At 35.6% G+C, this 12929-nt stretch overlaps 2 protein-coding genes across 3 annotated transcripts; one reads left to right on the top strand and one right to left on the bottom strand.

Annotated features, from left to right (window-relative positions):
* Positions 1-615: 615 nt before the first annotated feature.
* LOC137391547 (piRNA biogenesis protein EXD1-like) lies at positions 616-4559 on the top strand. Its single transcript, XM_068078054.1, has 4 exons — positions 616-728; positions 2195-2523; positions 2988-3106; positions 3628-4559. Exons 1-4 carry the CDS (start codon positions 686-688, stop codon positions 3830-3832), a joined length of 696 nt encoding a protein of 231 aa, XP_067934155.1. The 5' UTR covers positions 616-685; the 3' UTR covers positions 3833-4559.
* A 536-nt stretch (positions 4560-5095) lies between these two features.
* On the bottom strand, positions 5096-12349 carry LOC137389544 (S-phase kinase-associated protein 1). Of its 2 annotated transcripts, none has more exons than XM_068075578.1 (5): positions 12241-12349; positions 9427-9621; positions 8692-8808; positions 8417-8557; positions 5096-5364 (listed from the first exon to the last, which is right to left on the bottom strand). In XM_068075578.1, the coding sequence occupies exons 2-5, from the start codon at positions 9619-9621 to the stop codon at positions 5329-5331; spliced, it is 489 nt and encodes a 162-aa protein (XP_067931679.1). In that variant the 5' UTR covers positions 12241-12349; the 3' UTR covers positions 5096-5328. The 2 variants fall into 2 exon arrangements, with proteins under 2 accessions (XP_067931679.1, XP_067931680.1); XM_068075579.1 differs by having other exon boundaries at positions 12185-12321.
* Positions 12350-12929: the final 580 nt, after the last annotated feature.

Raw genomic sequence — 12929 nt, 5'->3', positions numbered from 1 at the left:
TATTACAAAGCATAGTCTATGTGTTATAGTATTGAGAGTTTGTTTAAATATTATTGTTTGGTTGCGTAAATATTATTTTGGTACTTGATTGCATGTAGGTAAAATTAGTGCAAAGAAGATTCTTGTGAGCTTTAGTCTTTAGTAGGAACGATTTTTGGCCACTTGAGTGTAAAAGAAACTGTAAGCGAAACACATAAAACAGCTAAAATCTTTCACCAGATTTGCACAGCGCACTTACAGCTTGTATTCCCCAGGCATTTTTCCAGATATAAAAAACTACCAGGAAGTTCGCAGGTAGTGAAGTCAGCCCCTTTGGTGGGCAACTGGGTTTAAAAATTAGATGCTTTTTCTAACATCTTGCAGTGAGGATTGAACCACTGACTCGCCACCAGCTAGTTCTGGCTGCGAAGCTATGAATCATTACACTGTAGCTGCTTACGTATTACATACTATATTAATTTTTTCTGTCACATTTGAGTATATACAAAATATCTGCTAACACTAAAAAGTTAACATCTGATATTGTTTTGTTTGAGGTTATTAGCCTTGGAGTTCAATACTGAACCAAACTTTAATGTTGTGGTCTATTTACACAGCTTCAGCTCCTTGTACTAAGGCAGGTGTGATTATAACTACAAAGAAGTCAAAGAAGATTGTTGCAAATCTACTTCTCACAGACTCATCCATGCCAGTTGTTGGCATTGTTTTTAAGGCCAATCATATCACAGGTACTACAACAGATCTTTCTTTACCTGTGTTAAACGCCAGTAGCACTGTAATATTAAGCGCACATTTCTACATGTTGCTGCCGTAAAATGTATAATTATTATGATGTTAATAATATAAGGATAGAATTTAAATATCAAAATATACAATTTTATCGAAAGAAATTTAGTAGAACAAAGCTGTAGCTTCATTGTGTTTGCTCATTTACAGACTTCTAGGGTTTAGAGAAAGATCCCTGCCTGCATATGACCTGGGATTAATTCTTTTGTCATCCAAGTATTTATTATATCAAAAGTTATATTCCTGAACTCTGAATTCAAGGGAGATAAATCCTAACAGGTTAAGGATTTTATTGTTATAGATGTTATCCATCATTCCCTCGCCTTCATTTGCATATTTGTAATTTAAGGTTTAGTTAAATACAATATAGTTCTACTCGAGTAAGTACATTTTTATTTTTCATTCATGTGTCGTATTTATTGCAAATTTAAATTAGAAATTACAGGGATTTTAACTTGTGATTAGGTAGTTGTTTTGATGAAATGCATTTTGATCAAAATGCATTTGAAATTGAAAAATGAAAAAATACTATTCATGAATTTTAGTATTAAGGCAATAATTCTTGCACAGTTAATGTATTTTAACTGCGTTTAATAATATTAAAAAAATTTTTTTTCCAAATATGTGAAGGAATAACAAAAACAATGTTTTATTACTAATTGCACTGCAGATTGCTGTAGCATCCAGGTAGTGCTATGCTAGTGTTATTTAAATTTGTTCCCGTATTTTTTACAAATGTAATAACCAAAATTTGAATACCAAACCAGTGTAAACCATTAATGTCAGCCTGAGCCTCTTGAAGATACAAATAAATGAGACAACTCCCTGCTGGATGTATCTTTTAACTTATACAGGCTAAAATAGGTTTAATATCATCTATACTAGCTCTTTCGGAGAGAGTTTCTATTCCTGAACTTTTGAGGGAAAGTAGAGATATAGTCTTAGAGTGTCACATTTTCAACCTCATCATATCAACATCTGGCCATGACACTGGACTTTCATTCGCATGTTGTTATTAGAATGTATAATTTATGTATAAATTATACATACTCGAGTTGTTGCGAAGAAAAATACACTTTCTATGTTTTCCCGATTGATTCTTGCACACCTGCGAACAACACCTCACACGCCTTGTGGATGCGAGCACCCCTGATCGGGAAGCCCTGATTTAATCTGCCCAGACAATTGACTACTTGCGGTTCTCTGTTAGTAATCTGTAACAGTCAGCCAATTTTGAATGAAACCAACATTATTACTTTCTCATCTTGTGGAGCAAGCTCCTTTTTGACCTGTTCTAAGGACCGTGTCATGAGGTGCTTCTCAGTGACATCGAGGTAACATAGACATTTGAATTAGTTATTATATAACTTTATTTATTATTGCAGACCCTGATTCTATCTACCTGCAGGGGCCATCAGTGTAATTGCGCTCTACTCTCCCACACTGCCTCGACCCGTTGTCTTCGATGTCTATAGAAACCCCAAACTTTACATGGAAGGACAACTTCATCGAATCTTTCAAGCAGAGCAACTAGTAAAGGTGGTACACGACTGCAAAGATTTCTGTGGGCGGCTCGCCAAGGAGCAGTACATAAAGTGCAACTCCATGTTTGACACGCAAGTTGCCTACACGCTCAAGATGGAGGAGAACGGGCTCCCTCCACGACTGATTGCCTATGACAACCTTCATAGCAATGTCGTAGGATCATCTCTAGGGCAGCTTGCTACATACGCCAAGGTATATAGCCTAGGTTTGTTGGAAGTAAATACTTGAATACTTGAGGAGCTGAAATGCTTAGGAGCACATCATAGGGATTGAAGAGAGCTTGCTCCAATGTTTTCCTGATGAGCTGTTGTGTGAGTCACTGGGAAAGGAAGCTGACACACTTTGTGATGTAGTTGTCTACAAAATACTTCTGCTAGCCTCATAGAACTTGTTTCACATATAGGAAGGTTTAGTAGAGTGATGAGTCGGTGGCTCTGCTATTTTAACTGAAAGCAGACTGATCAGATCCTACTACTGCTTTACATTTTTCATTGAATTCAGTTCTTAACACAAGGTCGTTTTGTATAATTGTTTTTCAAATTTGCAGTTGCATTGTTGATCCACCCCACTAATAGCTGGTCTGGCTATGAGGGAATTATTTTACACTGACAATGAAATACTTTTATGGAATCAGTAAACCATAGTTTTTCGTGCAGGTTCAGGAAAAGTCGGATGGCAATTTGTGGACGAAACGTCCGCTGTCAGCCGAGATGCTGTTTGCGCTTGGTGAAGAGGTTGTTTCTCTCCGATTGGAAGTCTATCCTAGAGTGTTAAGGTTGGTTTGTTGAATTCTTGTTAAACTTATTTAGAGTTTTCTGTTTAAGACCTACATTGTTGGTGAATGCCATGGAGTGTCGCATAGCATATCTTATGACAGTACATTGGTAGTTATATTGAAACAGTAGCAGCCATAGTTTGTGGTTATACAGTAGCAGATATAGTTTGTGGTTATACAGTAGCAGCCATAGTTTATGGTTATGCAGTTGCAGCCATTGTTTGTGGCTATACAGTAGCAGTCCTAGTTCGTGGTTCTACAGTAATGACCTTAGTTTGTGGTTATACTTTGGCGGCCATAGTTTGTGGCTATATAATAGCAGCCCTAGTTTGTGATTATAAAGTAGTAGTCCTAGTTTGTGATTATACAATAGCAGCCCTAATTTATGGTTATACAATAGCAACCCTAGGTTGTGCTTTGATGACAACTGAGCAACTCAGCTTACGCTATGGATGACGTTGTCTGCTTACATGTATTTATTATTGCTCCACTTGTCACCTCATTTGCTGTTTTCATGTCAGTTCTCTGGATGAACATGGCCTCGAGGAATTTGAATTGCGTTGTGGAGTAGCTGGGCGTGGCCAAAGGCTGACAGGAACTCTAGGAGTGACGAGCGCAAAGAAGAGAGTTGGGATATCACAGTCACCTTTATGTAGCATTAGCCCGAGGCAGGCAGATCTGCTTCCTCACACCAAGCCAATGTCATCAGAAAACAAACCCGAATAGAGTAATGCTTCTTCAATCATTCATTTCTGCACTCTTTCTGTCTCTCAAATTCGCACGCGTTCTTTCTGCCGCTAATCAAGTCTTTCATGCCCCATGGACTCTCAATTCTGAGAGTCCATGGGGCATGAAAGACTACTCGGTATCATTGAATGCTTTCATATCACTATTCTAGAATAATCTAGAACAGTGATATGAATGCATTCAAGGATATCGAGCAGGAATTCAATACCTACATATCTCCAGTAGTTTGGGTATCAAATCAACTAAATATTATCTCATTGCGGCATCATCTGGTAACTAAAGCTGCAAATGCGTCCTTATGGCCAACTCAAAATATCTGGAGGATACCCATTTAATAAAAAACACCTTTCTGTTCCTGTTGACGCATCTTTTTGGATGCCGAAAAAATTAAGTATCTTCCAGTGATGGAGGAATTCTAAAAACAGTCACACAATGCAGCTGACTCACTAAAATATTCTACTTATTCTTATATCAGAGAATTCAATAGTTTGCATCGCTCATCCTTTACATTTTCTTTTGCTACTTATTTTATATGGATGCTGTGCCTGCCATGTTTCTAATTCATTTATTTGCATGATAATTGACAATCTCTTTTCTGTGCATAATGTTTCCTTCAATGCTCAAGCACATCTTGTCATCATTTTGTATTTATTATATACATGTATATTAAATATCATGGCATTCTGTTGTCAATGATACTATTTTCCTAGCCTACCTGATCTCTATAAATATATATTTATAGCTTGAGTTGCACATATTGTTGTGAGATGACTGTGGCATGCAGTTAATACATAATCAAGCTACACACACGAATAAATAAAATATAACATTTGCCTATGCACAATGGTAGCAACAGATACAGTTGTCAGCTGTGGTACATGTTGAAAAGAATAACTTTACTTATCGCACAACTTTTAATTTGTTTATTGAAGAATATCTATTGAGAAACGGATGGTTACAGTGGAGTACTTTTGCATATATGATAAGGTCTGTGGTTCACTAAAGTTGGCACTTTGACTTCACTATTACGGTAATTGCAGTTGATAATCGTGAACTAAATAGTATAATAACGGTGAAGTGGTACCTTGTCATATTTTCTATTAACTGAGGCAATGGTGGAGGGAAAAATTCATACATCTAATCCAAATATCCAACTTATATTGTAATACCTTCATTTCTTTTAGACATCAGTGTACCGAGCAAACTTATTTATCGCTGTAGGTCAATATTATAAGCGTACAATGGGGTGACCAAAATATAACTATATTACATTTAGTCTCGAGATGAAAGCAAAGCTAGAATTATATACACATAGATATTAGAGTAGTTGGAAAAAGAACATTCATTGGCAATCAAGCAAAATACATCTATTTATGACTGTCAAGTCTAGCAAGATAAACCACTCGTGTCAGGGCACTATATTCGTGTCAGCACACTATATATGAATAATGAATAGTCTGTCTAGGGGCGGATGTTTACTTCTCCTCACACCACTCATTCTCCTTGCGCACCTGAAACCATAGGAACAAGATGAGTGACACGTAGACTTGTGGTTGTACCACAGACAACAGGAGTAACCAACTGGTATCACAGACAACAGGAGTAACCAACTGGTATCACAGACAACAGGAGTAACCAACTGGTATCACAGACAACAGGATTAGCTGAGCAGCTGTCACTGAATTGTGATGCATGCAGCAAGTGTAAGTAACTGAATTGCGATCATAATTATGGGACCCCTACTATTTTTCCTGTGTTCTTTGTCATTAATAACAAACTCACTTTCTTTATTAGCTCAGACCATACATACTATACATATTTAAGAAGCAATTTTTGTAAATACTCCAAAAGTATTTTCAAGAGATATAATCTATTTATTGGAAACCCAATTTATCCTATCCAGTAATTGACAATAAGGACTAGGCAACTACATAATATTAAGATGCTACCCCAAAAGCCACCAATCTACTTCCATAGTTACGCGTACGTGTATACGTACATGTATGTTACATGTATGTGTATATTCAAAAACCATGTTGCATTTAGCTAAATTTGTTGATGAATATAAAACTATTATTGGATTTTTAGATTGGAAAACAATATAAAAAGGTAACAACCAGTTAGTATCTAATAATAACCATGTATAAAACATCCTTAGCTTTCCACTGAAGTGAATGTCGTCATAATTAATTTAAGATTTACTTAACAAACATTAAATTAATAACATATAACACTTATTTTAAGCGGTCCAATTATTTCCTTCACCACTGTACAGCAGGGGCAACTGAGTTGTTGCAGCTACAACTGAGTCGTTGCAGCTACAACTGAGTTGTTGCAGCTACAACTGGCAAGTAATTTCCATGTCAAGGATAGCATGCAGATGACATGGCTTATGTGATGTGAATTCATTGTTGCTCATGAGTGAATCTCAAATGAAATATTTCCAGCAAACACACTTCCATATGCTATCACACTCCCTAGACGAGTCAACAAGTTAGCATTGACATGAGACATTGTAGACAGGTCAGGAACACAAAAAAGTATTTGATTGGAGTCTGTGTGTGTGAGTAGCAGCTACTTAAAGAATAGAGAAAGCATAATATTTTTATGCTTTATTATTTATCTTGAGGTGTTGACTGATGTTCTAAAAAAAGAATCAAGGAGATTGACCAACCAGAAGCTGAGATATAGCCAGCCAAACACAGGTCTACCAAAAAACATAAGTTTTTTGGTAGTCATCAATATATGACGTATGAAATCGACTCGTGTGCCATTGGTCAATTAAGCCAACTAATGCGCTCTCCTATAACAATCACGGCGTTTTAATTGGTTTAATTCCTGGAAGTATAGAAGAATCAAATTGGGCCTAACAATCATTGCTCTGAGAATTCCGAACCAGTCCCTCTGACGTGTAGATTAGTTTTAGAATAAAATAATTACACGCATCTATTATTTCGCAACATTTGCTATCAATTTCTACAAATTATTTTAGTTACATCGTTTATTCTATACGCAGATATATTATTATTTTGTATAATATGCATTATGATTATAATATTAATCATAAAAAATAATCATAGATAAGATAATAGATCAATAGAAAAATCAAATCAAAAGTTATCGTTTTCTTTTTTTACAGCAAGAGCAGCACGGTCAAGTTATTCTTTTTAAGATTATGGCTGTAGTGAACTTACAGTCTGTTAATAGTGACGATAATCATGAAAATCAACTAAATGCTGCGGTAGATACCCAATAGAAAAATGATGAATGAACAAAAATTCACTTTCCCATTTCTTATTCTAAACGACTTGCAATCGCGGATGTCGCATATAGACTATACACGCGCCGTTCGTTGAACAAAGGATCTTCGGAGCATATCCGTGGAGATCGAGTTAAAATTTGAAGCACAATAGTCAAAATATGCTCTTCTGTTTTGACAAATCACGTCGAGGGGTTGTGGGCAAATGCCTTTACCACATAATGTTTGCTTGATTTTCCTGAGAAACCAGAGCTAGTCTGTAAATTATTTACTATCGCGAGTAGCTTTTCACATCTCGTAGCCAAAACAATCATTATACGTAACGGCGGTAAGGGTGCACAACTCCGGCACATGAACATTAAGTCGATTTCATACGTCACAGTTTTCGGGATTTTCGAAGGGTTTTCCTCTGATTCTTTATTAGGTAGACCTGTGTTTGGCTGGCTATATCTCAGCTTCTAGTGGGTCAATCTCCTTGATTCTTTTTTTAGAACATCAGTCGACACCTCAAGATAACTAATAAAGCATAATAATATTATGCTTTCTCTATTCTTTAAGGCAAAACAAAAATTGAACATTACCGTACCGGCCAGACTAAGCTACCGCACGCTTCTACCATTATAGCAGCGATGAACATTAAATAAAAAATTTGGCCGACAATCTATAACAAGAAATGTATGTACATTGAAATATTGGCTTCTCACTGGCCTGAAAGTACAATTGGTTTTTTTTTCTGGTTAAGATCTCAGTGAGAAATTACAAGACGTTACTGAAGTTGTCAGTAACAACATGTAATCATGTTAGTACATTGTAATCATGTTAGTACATTGTAATCATGTTAGTTCATTGTAATCATGTTAGTACATTGTAATCATGTTAGTACATTGTAATCATGTTAGTACATTGTAATCATGTTAGTAATCATGTTAGTACATTACTTGTTACATCATGCACTAACATGCATCGTGTTGCATGATCTTGCATATTGTTAGTACAAGTCTAACAACATGTAATAAAAATGATACTATACCATCTAGATAGATGAACATCAAGGATGTTGAAGTGAAGTCTGAGTTGCAAAGGTGTGATTATGAGCCTTCATGCTCAGTACAAAGAGAGAGAAGAGAATATAAATTTTGGACCTACTTTAGCATTTCTCATAGCTGATAGTTATACAACTCTCACTTCCTTACGTGTTGCTAATTTTTTTAACCTTTTCAAGCCGAATCCAACATGAATAAAGATGGTGTATTTTCAACAAACTTCTCAACTATTATACAGAGACAACTACTCTCAACATCTACCTGCTCCTCCTCAGCTGCCGTGAAATCATTTTTAATGTTGAATGTCTTTCGGATTTCATCTGGGGTCTTTCCTTTGATCATGTTGGCCACAGTCTTGCAAGTGACATCCAAGAGACCCTTTATGTCTAAATAGTTGGCTGCCTACAAGAAAGATTGAAGGGTCACTACCTACACGTACACTCGCTAGGGACCACCTCTCCCTAAAGACAGACAAACCCTCTCCTAGTCACTACGCATGTGTACAGTCGTTGCATATGACTTGCATGTAAACGTACCAGAATAAGCTCAAACAGCGTTCCTTGATCCACCTTTAAAAACTCAACATCCCAGGAGCTGATATCATCAGTGCGTTTTTCCTTGTTTTCATCATCCTCAGGGGGAGGTGGATCATCCTGTTTCGGAAAGACAAGTGCAATATAAACTAAAACTTGGGCAAAAACGCACATTATCCTGATAAAAGAAACCAGGTGGTACCATCAGAACTATATCCAGGGAGAAGTGAATTATTTTAACGAGAGGAACAACTTGGTACAATCAGAATTGCAGTCAAGTGGAGGTAGTTATCCTGATAAAAGGTGAACACCAGAACTCTAACTATTGCATTTAGTATACTCTACATTGATTGCTAAATGATGCCTATAGATCTGTAAAAACACTACGAGGGCTGTATTTAGCAACCAGCTCGGGAACATTAAAGGAATATGCAGTGTTAAATCATAAAAATTGCTCAAATCAAATTGTTTAAAAGTAATCAACATTTTCTCCCATCAAGAAGTTGGTAACAAGCCATCTGATTGACCACAAGCCCACAAAAAACTACCAAAGTTTATAAGGGAAGACCAAAGCCCATTTTAAAAAGTTGCTCCTGAAGCCAAGGGTTAAAAAAACTCAAATCATTAAGTTTTGGAAGGCAAACAGAAACACGCCTACAAATATATATGATTATATAGACGATACGTGCATATATACTAACACATACACAAACACACTAGTAAGTTACATACACTTACCTTGTGATAGGTACACCACTGAATGACTTTCTTGAGGATAGCAGCATTCACATTAGGCAGTGGCACGGGATCATCATCGTCATCATTTGTTCCAAGATCTTCCAGCATGTTCTTTATCGTTACCGATTGCTTCGCTATCTCGACATCCACCTCAAACACCTCTCCATCTAAACTCTGCAGCTTTATGTTCGGCATCTGCAGCATAAACAAACTATTCACAATCGACCAAAAACATCAGTGTTGGATTAACTTTAGACGGAAAGGTCAAAGTTGGCTATTAGACCAAACAATCAGAGGATACAGTGTGGCAGTGTACTGAATGTCTAGTATATATTTGGGAGACTGATAGTGTAGTAATCAAACATCTTTCTATATTTATGTAGAGATTATAAACCCAACATATGTTATTCTAATTTCATTAGTACTGTTAGACAGCCTTAAATTCATGTGCGAAAGTTCTGGGTACGACGACCGTAAGGTGAACAGCAACTTTTTGTCTTAAAGGTTTTCCTTAATATCATGATATATTTTAATAGAAAAGCTTGTACTTTTGTAAAATAACATGCATTTGTAGTGCCAATTAGATGTTGCTCATAAGTAGCTCTATACTAGCTCAGTTTCCAAAGTCACAAGATAACAAGACAAATACTACGCTCATTGCATTGCAACAATCTAAAGCACCAATAAAAAACCGATAATTTTGAAATGATTTTTTTTTACCCAAACTTTTTGCAGATCTTATACAATTGTTAGTCATACAAAATTGGTACTATACAAAACTAATATTGGAAATTTCAGGCATTTGCAATCAATCAAAAGGTTGAACTAACAGAACAAAATGTTTCTTCTTATTACAAATCATTTGGCACTCAATATATGGAATGATAGCTGAGCCTTTTCAGCCATGTATATGTATGACTGCGAGTTCAATGTACACTTATGACCATTTGTTTACTGCTAAATATTTTTATAGGGAGTGTATTAATAATATATCCACAGGAGCACTTCGACAACAAAACCAGATGAAAATTACAATTCAAACATTGTATCCATAAAAACAACAAAATATTGCACACACTCTGCTAAATTTTAAGCATATAGGCTATTGCATCTATGCTTGTGACAATGCTGTCAATATCTCCATGACTCAAATGAACTTATGAACTTTTGTATGTTCCTAAATTGTATCAGCATAGTTGATTCAAGTAATTCTTACATTTACATAATACAATTTGTAATACATAATACAATGCATAATATAATAACATAATATAAATACAATAGGGTTTGTATTTGTGTCACTAGTATATCATTAATTTCAAGTACAGGGATAAACATGTCAGACGGAGCAAGGATGTAACAGTTCAATGTTAACACTTCCATGTGTAAAGGTACTCAGTCTTCATTTCCATTTCAACTTATGTTTCATAAATTGACAGATACATTAGTGTGTAAAAAAGAAAATAACTAAGATTTGATCTACTGTAAATAAGTGAAAATTCAGACTTGAGGCATCGATAAACCTGCTTCTTAAGTCTTTTAAAAGATAACCTAAATCAAAGGGTTACTGTTGCCAATTCTGTTAACTGAGTAGAAATGACATTATTACTGCAGGAAATGAGTGACACTATCTGATAACAATGCAGCAAGACCACAATAATCACACAAACTGTGCAATATCTAACTAATTTGAAATGAAGCTATAGCTCAATAAGGGATCACTGAGGTAGACTTTAGGGTTCAAACCTCAGATTCATGCAATGCGCTAAGAACTTAATGGTAAATATGACAGTGACCACAAATGATCAGTCTTAGTTTACTTTTATCTGCTTATAGATAGCGTTATGACAATTTCATTTTCCATTTGTTCATCGATGTAGTTAAAGACATTAAACATAAGTGAACCAAACATTGCACAATAAAATAATGAGCATGATGAGCAACTATGACACTATGTACAAAGCCAAAGTAATACTACAGTTGGCGTCTGCAAAAATGTGTATTTGTCTTCTATCTACCTATTCTTGCCTCATTGGCCTTACTATGACTTTTTATGTTTTAGAGGCTGCCACGCTTCACTAGGTTTGGCACGACGTAAGTAATTGCATTATTTGATCAGGTCAACAGTCTAGAATCTTAAATAGAATCAAACTTAATGAGAGATTCAGCTTAAACATTGTCACTAAGCCTCAAGCATTTCTCACAAACAGCTGATACCTACTACCTCTCCCTTAGCAAACTTAGTGTCACATGAAGAATTTAGAATCAAAATATTGTTGGTTTTTTATGGAAGTACATGCACCTTAAAAACTGCAGCGAAATCACAAATTCATTAGTTTACTTATTTAGGGTCTTGCGAGTATTAAATGTTTATCCTAAAATGACAATTCCATCGTACTTTGAAATAGAAAAAAACATAGGAATTTGACTACAAAACAACGACCTGAAACAACGAACTGAAAACGAGGTTTATTGTTGAACATCCCTTTACAAGTAACGAGCATATATATTTACTTTTGATATCCAACTTTGAAAAGTAACCACTATGGGCAATAGTCGATAATCGCCCTTTTACAAATACATCAACACCGTTTATTACACAGTAACTAGCTAAGTTTTAAAAGTTCCTAAACGTTCACCAACCAACTATTATAAATTTAAAGAACTTCAACAGGCTATTGTTCGTGTGTTGTTTTCTAAAACCTATTTTAAAAAGTGGTGTCATTAGGTTTTATTAAGTGATTACAACCTAACTTACAAATCAAAAGTAGTTAAAAGTTTCAAATAAAACAAGTTTCAAAAAGAAATAATTACAATGCAATGAAACCGCCACCGGGTGATCTAACTTCTAAGTAAAGTATCCAAATGACCCTTCTAGAACGCTCGAGCCAAAGCCACACAGCTACAAGGTTATAGCATCAGATGATGACAAACGCTAAAAGCGTTGGCTTGTAACCAATAGACATCGCATCTGTATTGTATTTACATGATGTTTGCATCAAAACTAATCGTTGTAAATTTAACCATAAAACCAAAGCACGCTGTAGTTGAAGGAGACGTTTCATTGTTTCGTATCTTAGGAACTTTCCTAAGACACAGCGCTACGCTTTATACATACATACATGTACAGTATGTAGATTTCTCGCCAATTCCGCTAGGTAGTTCGAAGTCTAATGTCCTCTAAACGTTTTATCAGTGTTCGGCTCGAATCTCATTTTGCATCAATAAAAGACTTTCATGTATATCGACCCTATAACTTGCAGTAGCCCATGCAATACGTAGTAGCTCTATAAGCAGTTAATTCAATATTAGCAGATTCGTCGCTACCAAACATGTTGTTCTAAAATATATATGCACCGTCTACAGTGAGGGTTGTCTTCTCATTAACAAACAATATTGTTTCAACCGTGTCTACTGCCTTATGATTGCGCTTATCTATTGCATAGATATAGCTAATAATCCTCTTTATCATTGAAATAATTCAAGATCTCAGCTCAGATGTT

This window comes from Watersipora subatra, chromosome 3 (genome assembly GCF_963576615.1).
Source record: "Watersipora subatra chromosome 3, tzWatSuba1.1, whole genome shotgun sequence".
In the NCBI taxonomy this organism is placed as follows: Eukaryota; Metazoa; Bryozoa; class Gymnolaemata; order Cheilostomatida; family Watersiporidae; genus Watersipora; species Watersipora subatra.
Note: the sequence above shows the minus strand (reverse complement) of the source record. Positions and strands in the feature narration are given on the sequence as shown.

Bases quoted from the DNA above. Each gene is read 5' to 3' on its own strand.
- LOC137391547 (XM_068078054.1), top strand. From the start codon at position 686: ATGCCAGTTGTTGGCATTGTTTTTAAGGCCAATCATATCACAG. The intron at 729-2,194 runs GTACTACAACAG...ATCTACCTGCAG, and splicing joins TAAGGCCAATCATATCACAG to GGGCCATCAGTGTAATTGCG. The intron at 3,107-3,627 runs GTTGGTTTGTTG...TTTTCATGTCAG, and splicing joins GTCTATCCTAGAGTGTTAAG to TTCTCTGGATGAACATGGCC.
- LOC137389544 (XM_068075578.1), bottom strand. From the start codon at position 9,621: ATGCCGAACATAAAGCTGCAGAGTTTAGATGGAGAGGTGTTTGAGGTG. The intron at 8,809-9,426 runs GTAAGTGTATGT...TTTCCGAAACAG, and splicing joins AGTGGTGTACCTATCACAAG to GATGATCCACCTCCCCCTGA. The intron at 5,365-8,416 runs GTAGATGTTGAG...CTATGGTTTCAG, and splicing joins CGGCAGCTGAGGAGGAGCAG to GTGCGCAAGGAGAATGAGTG.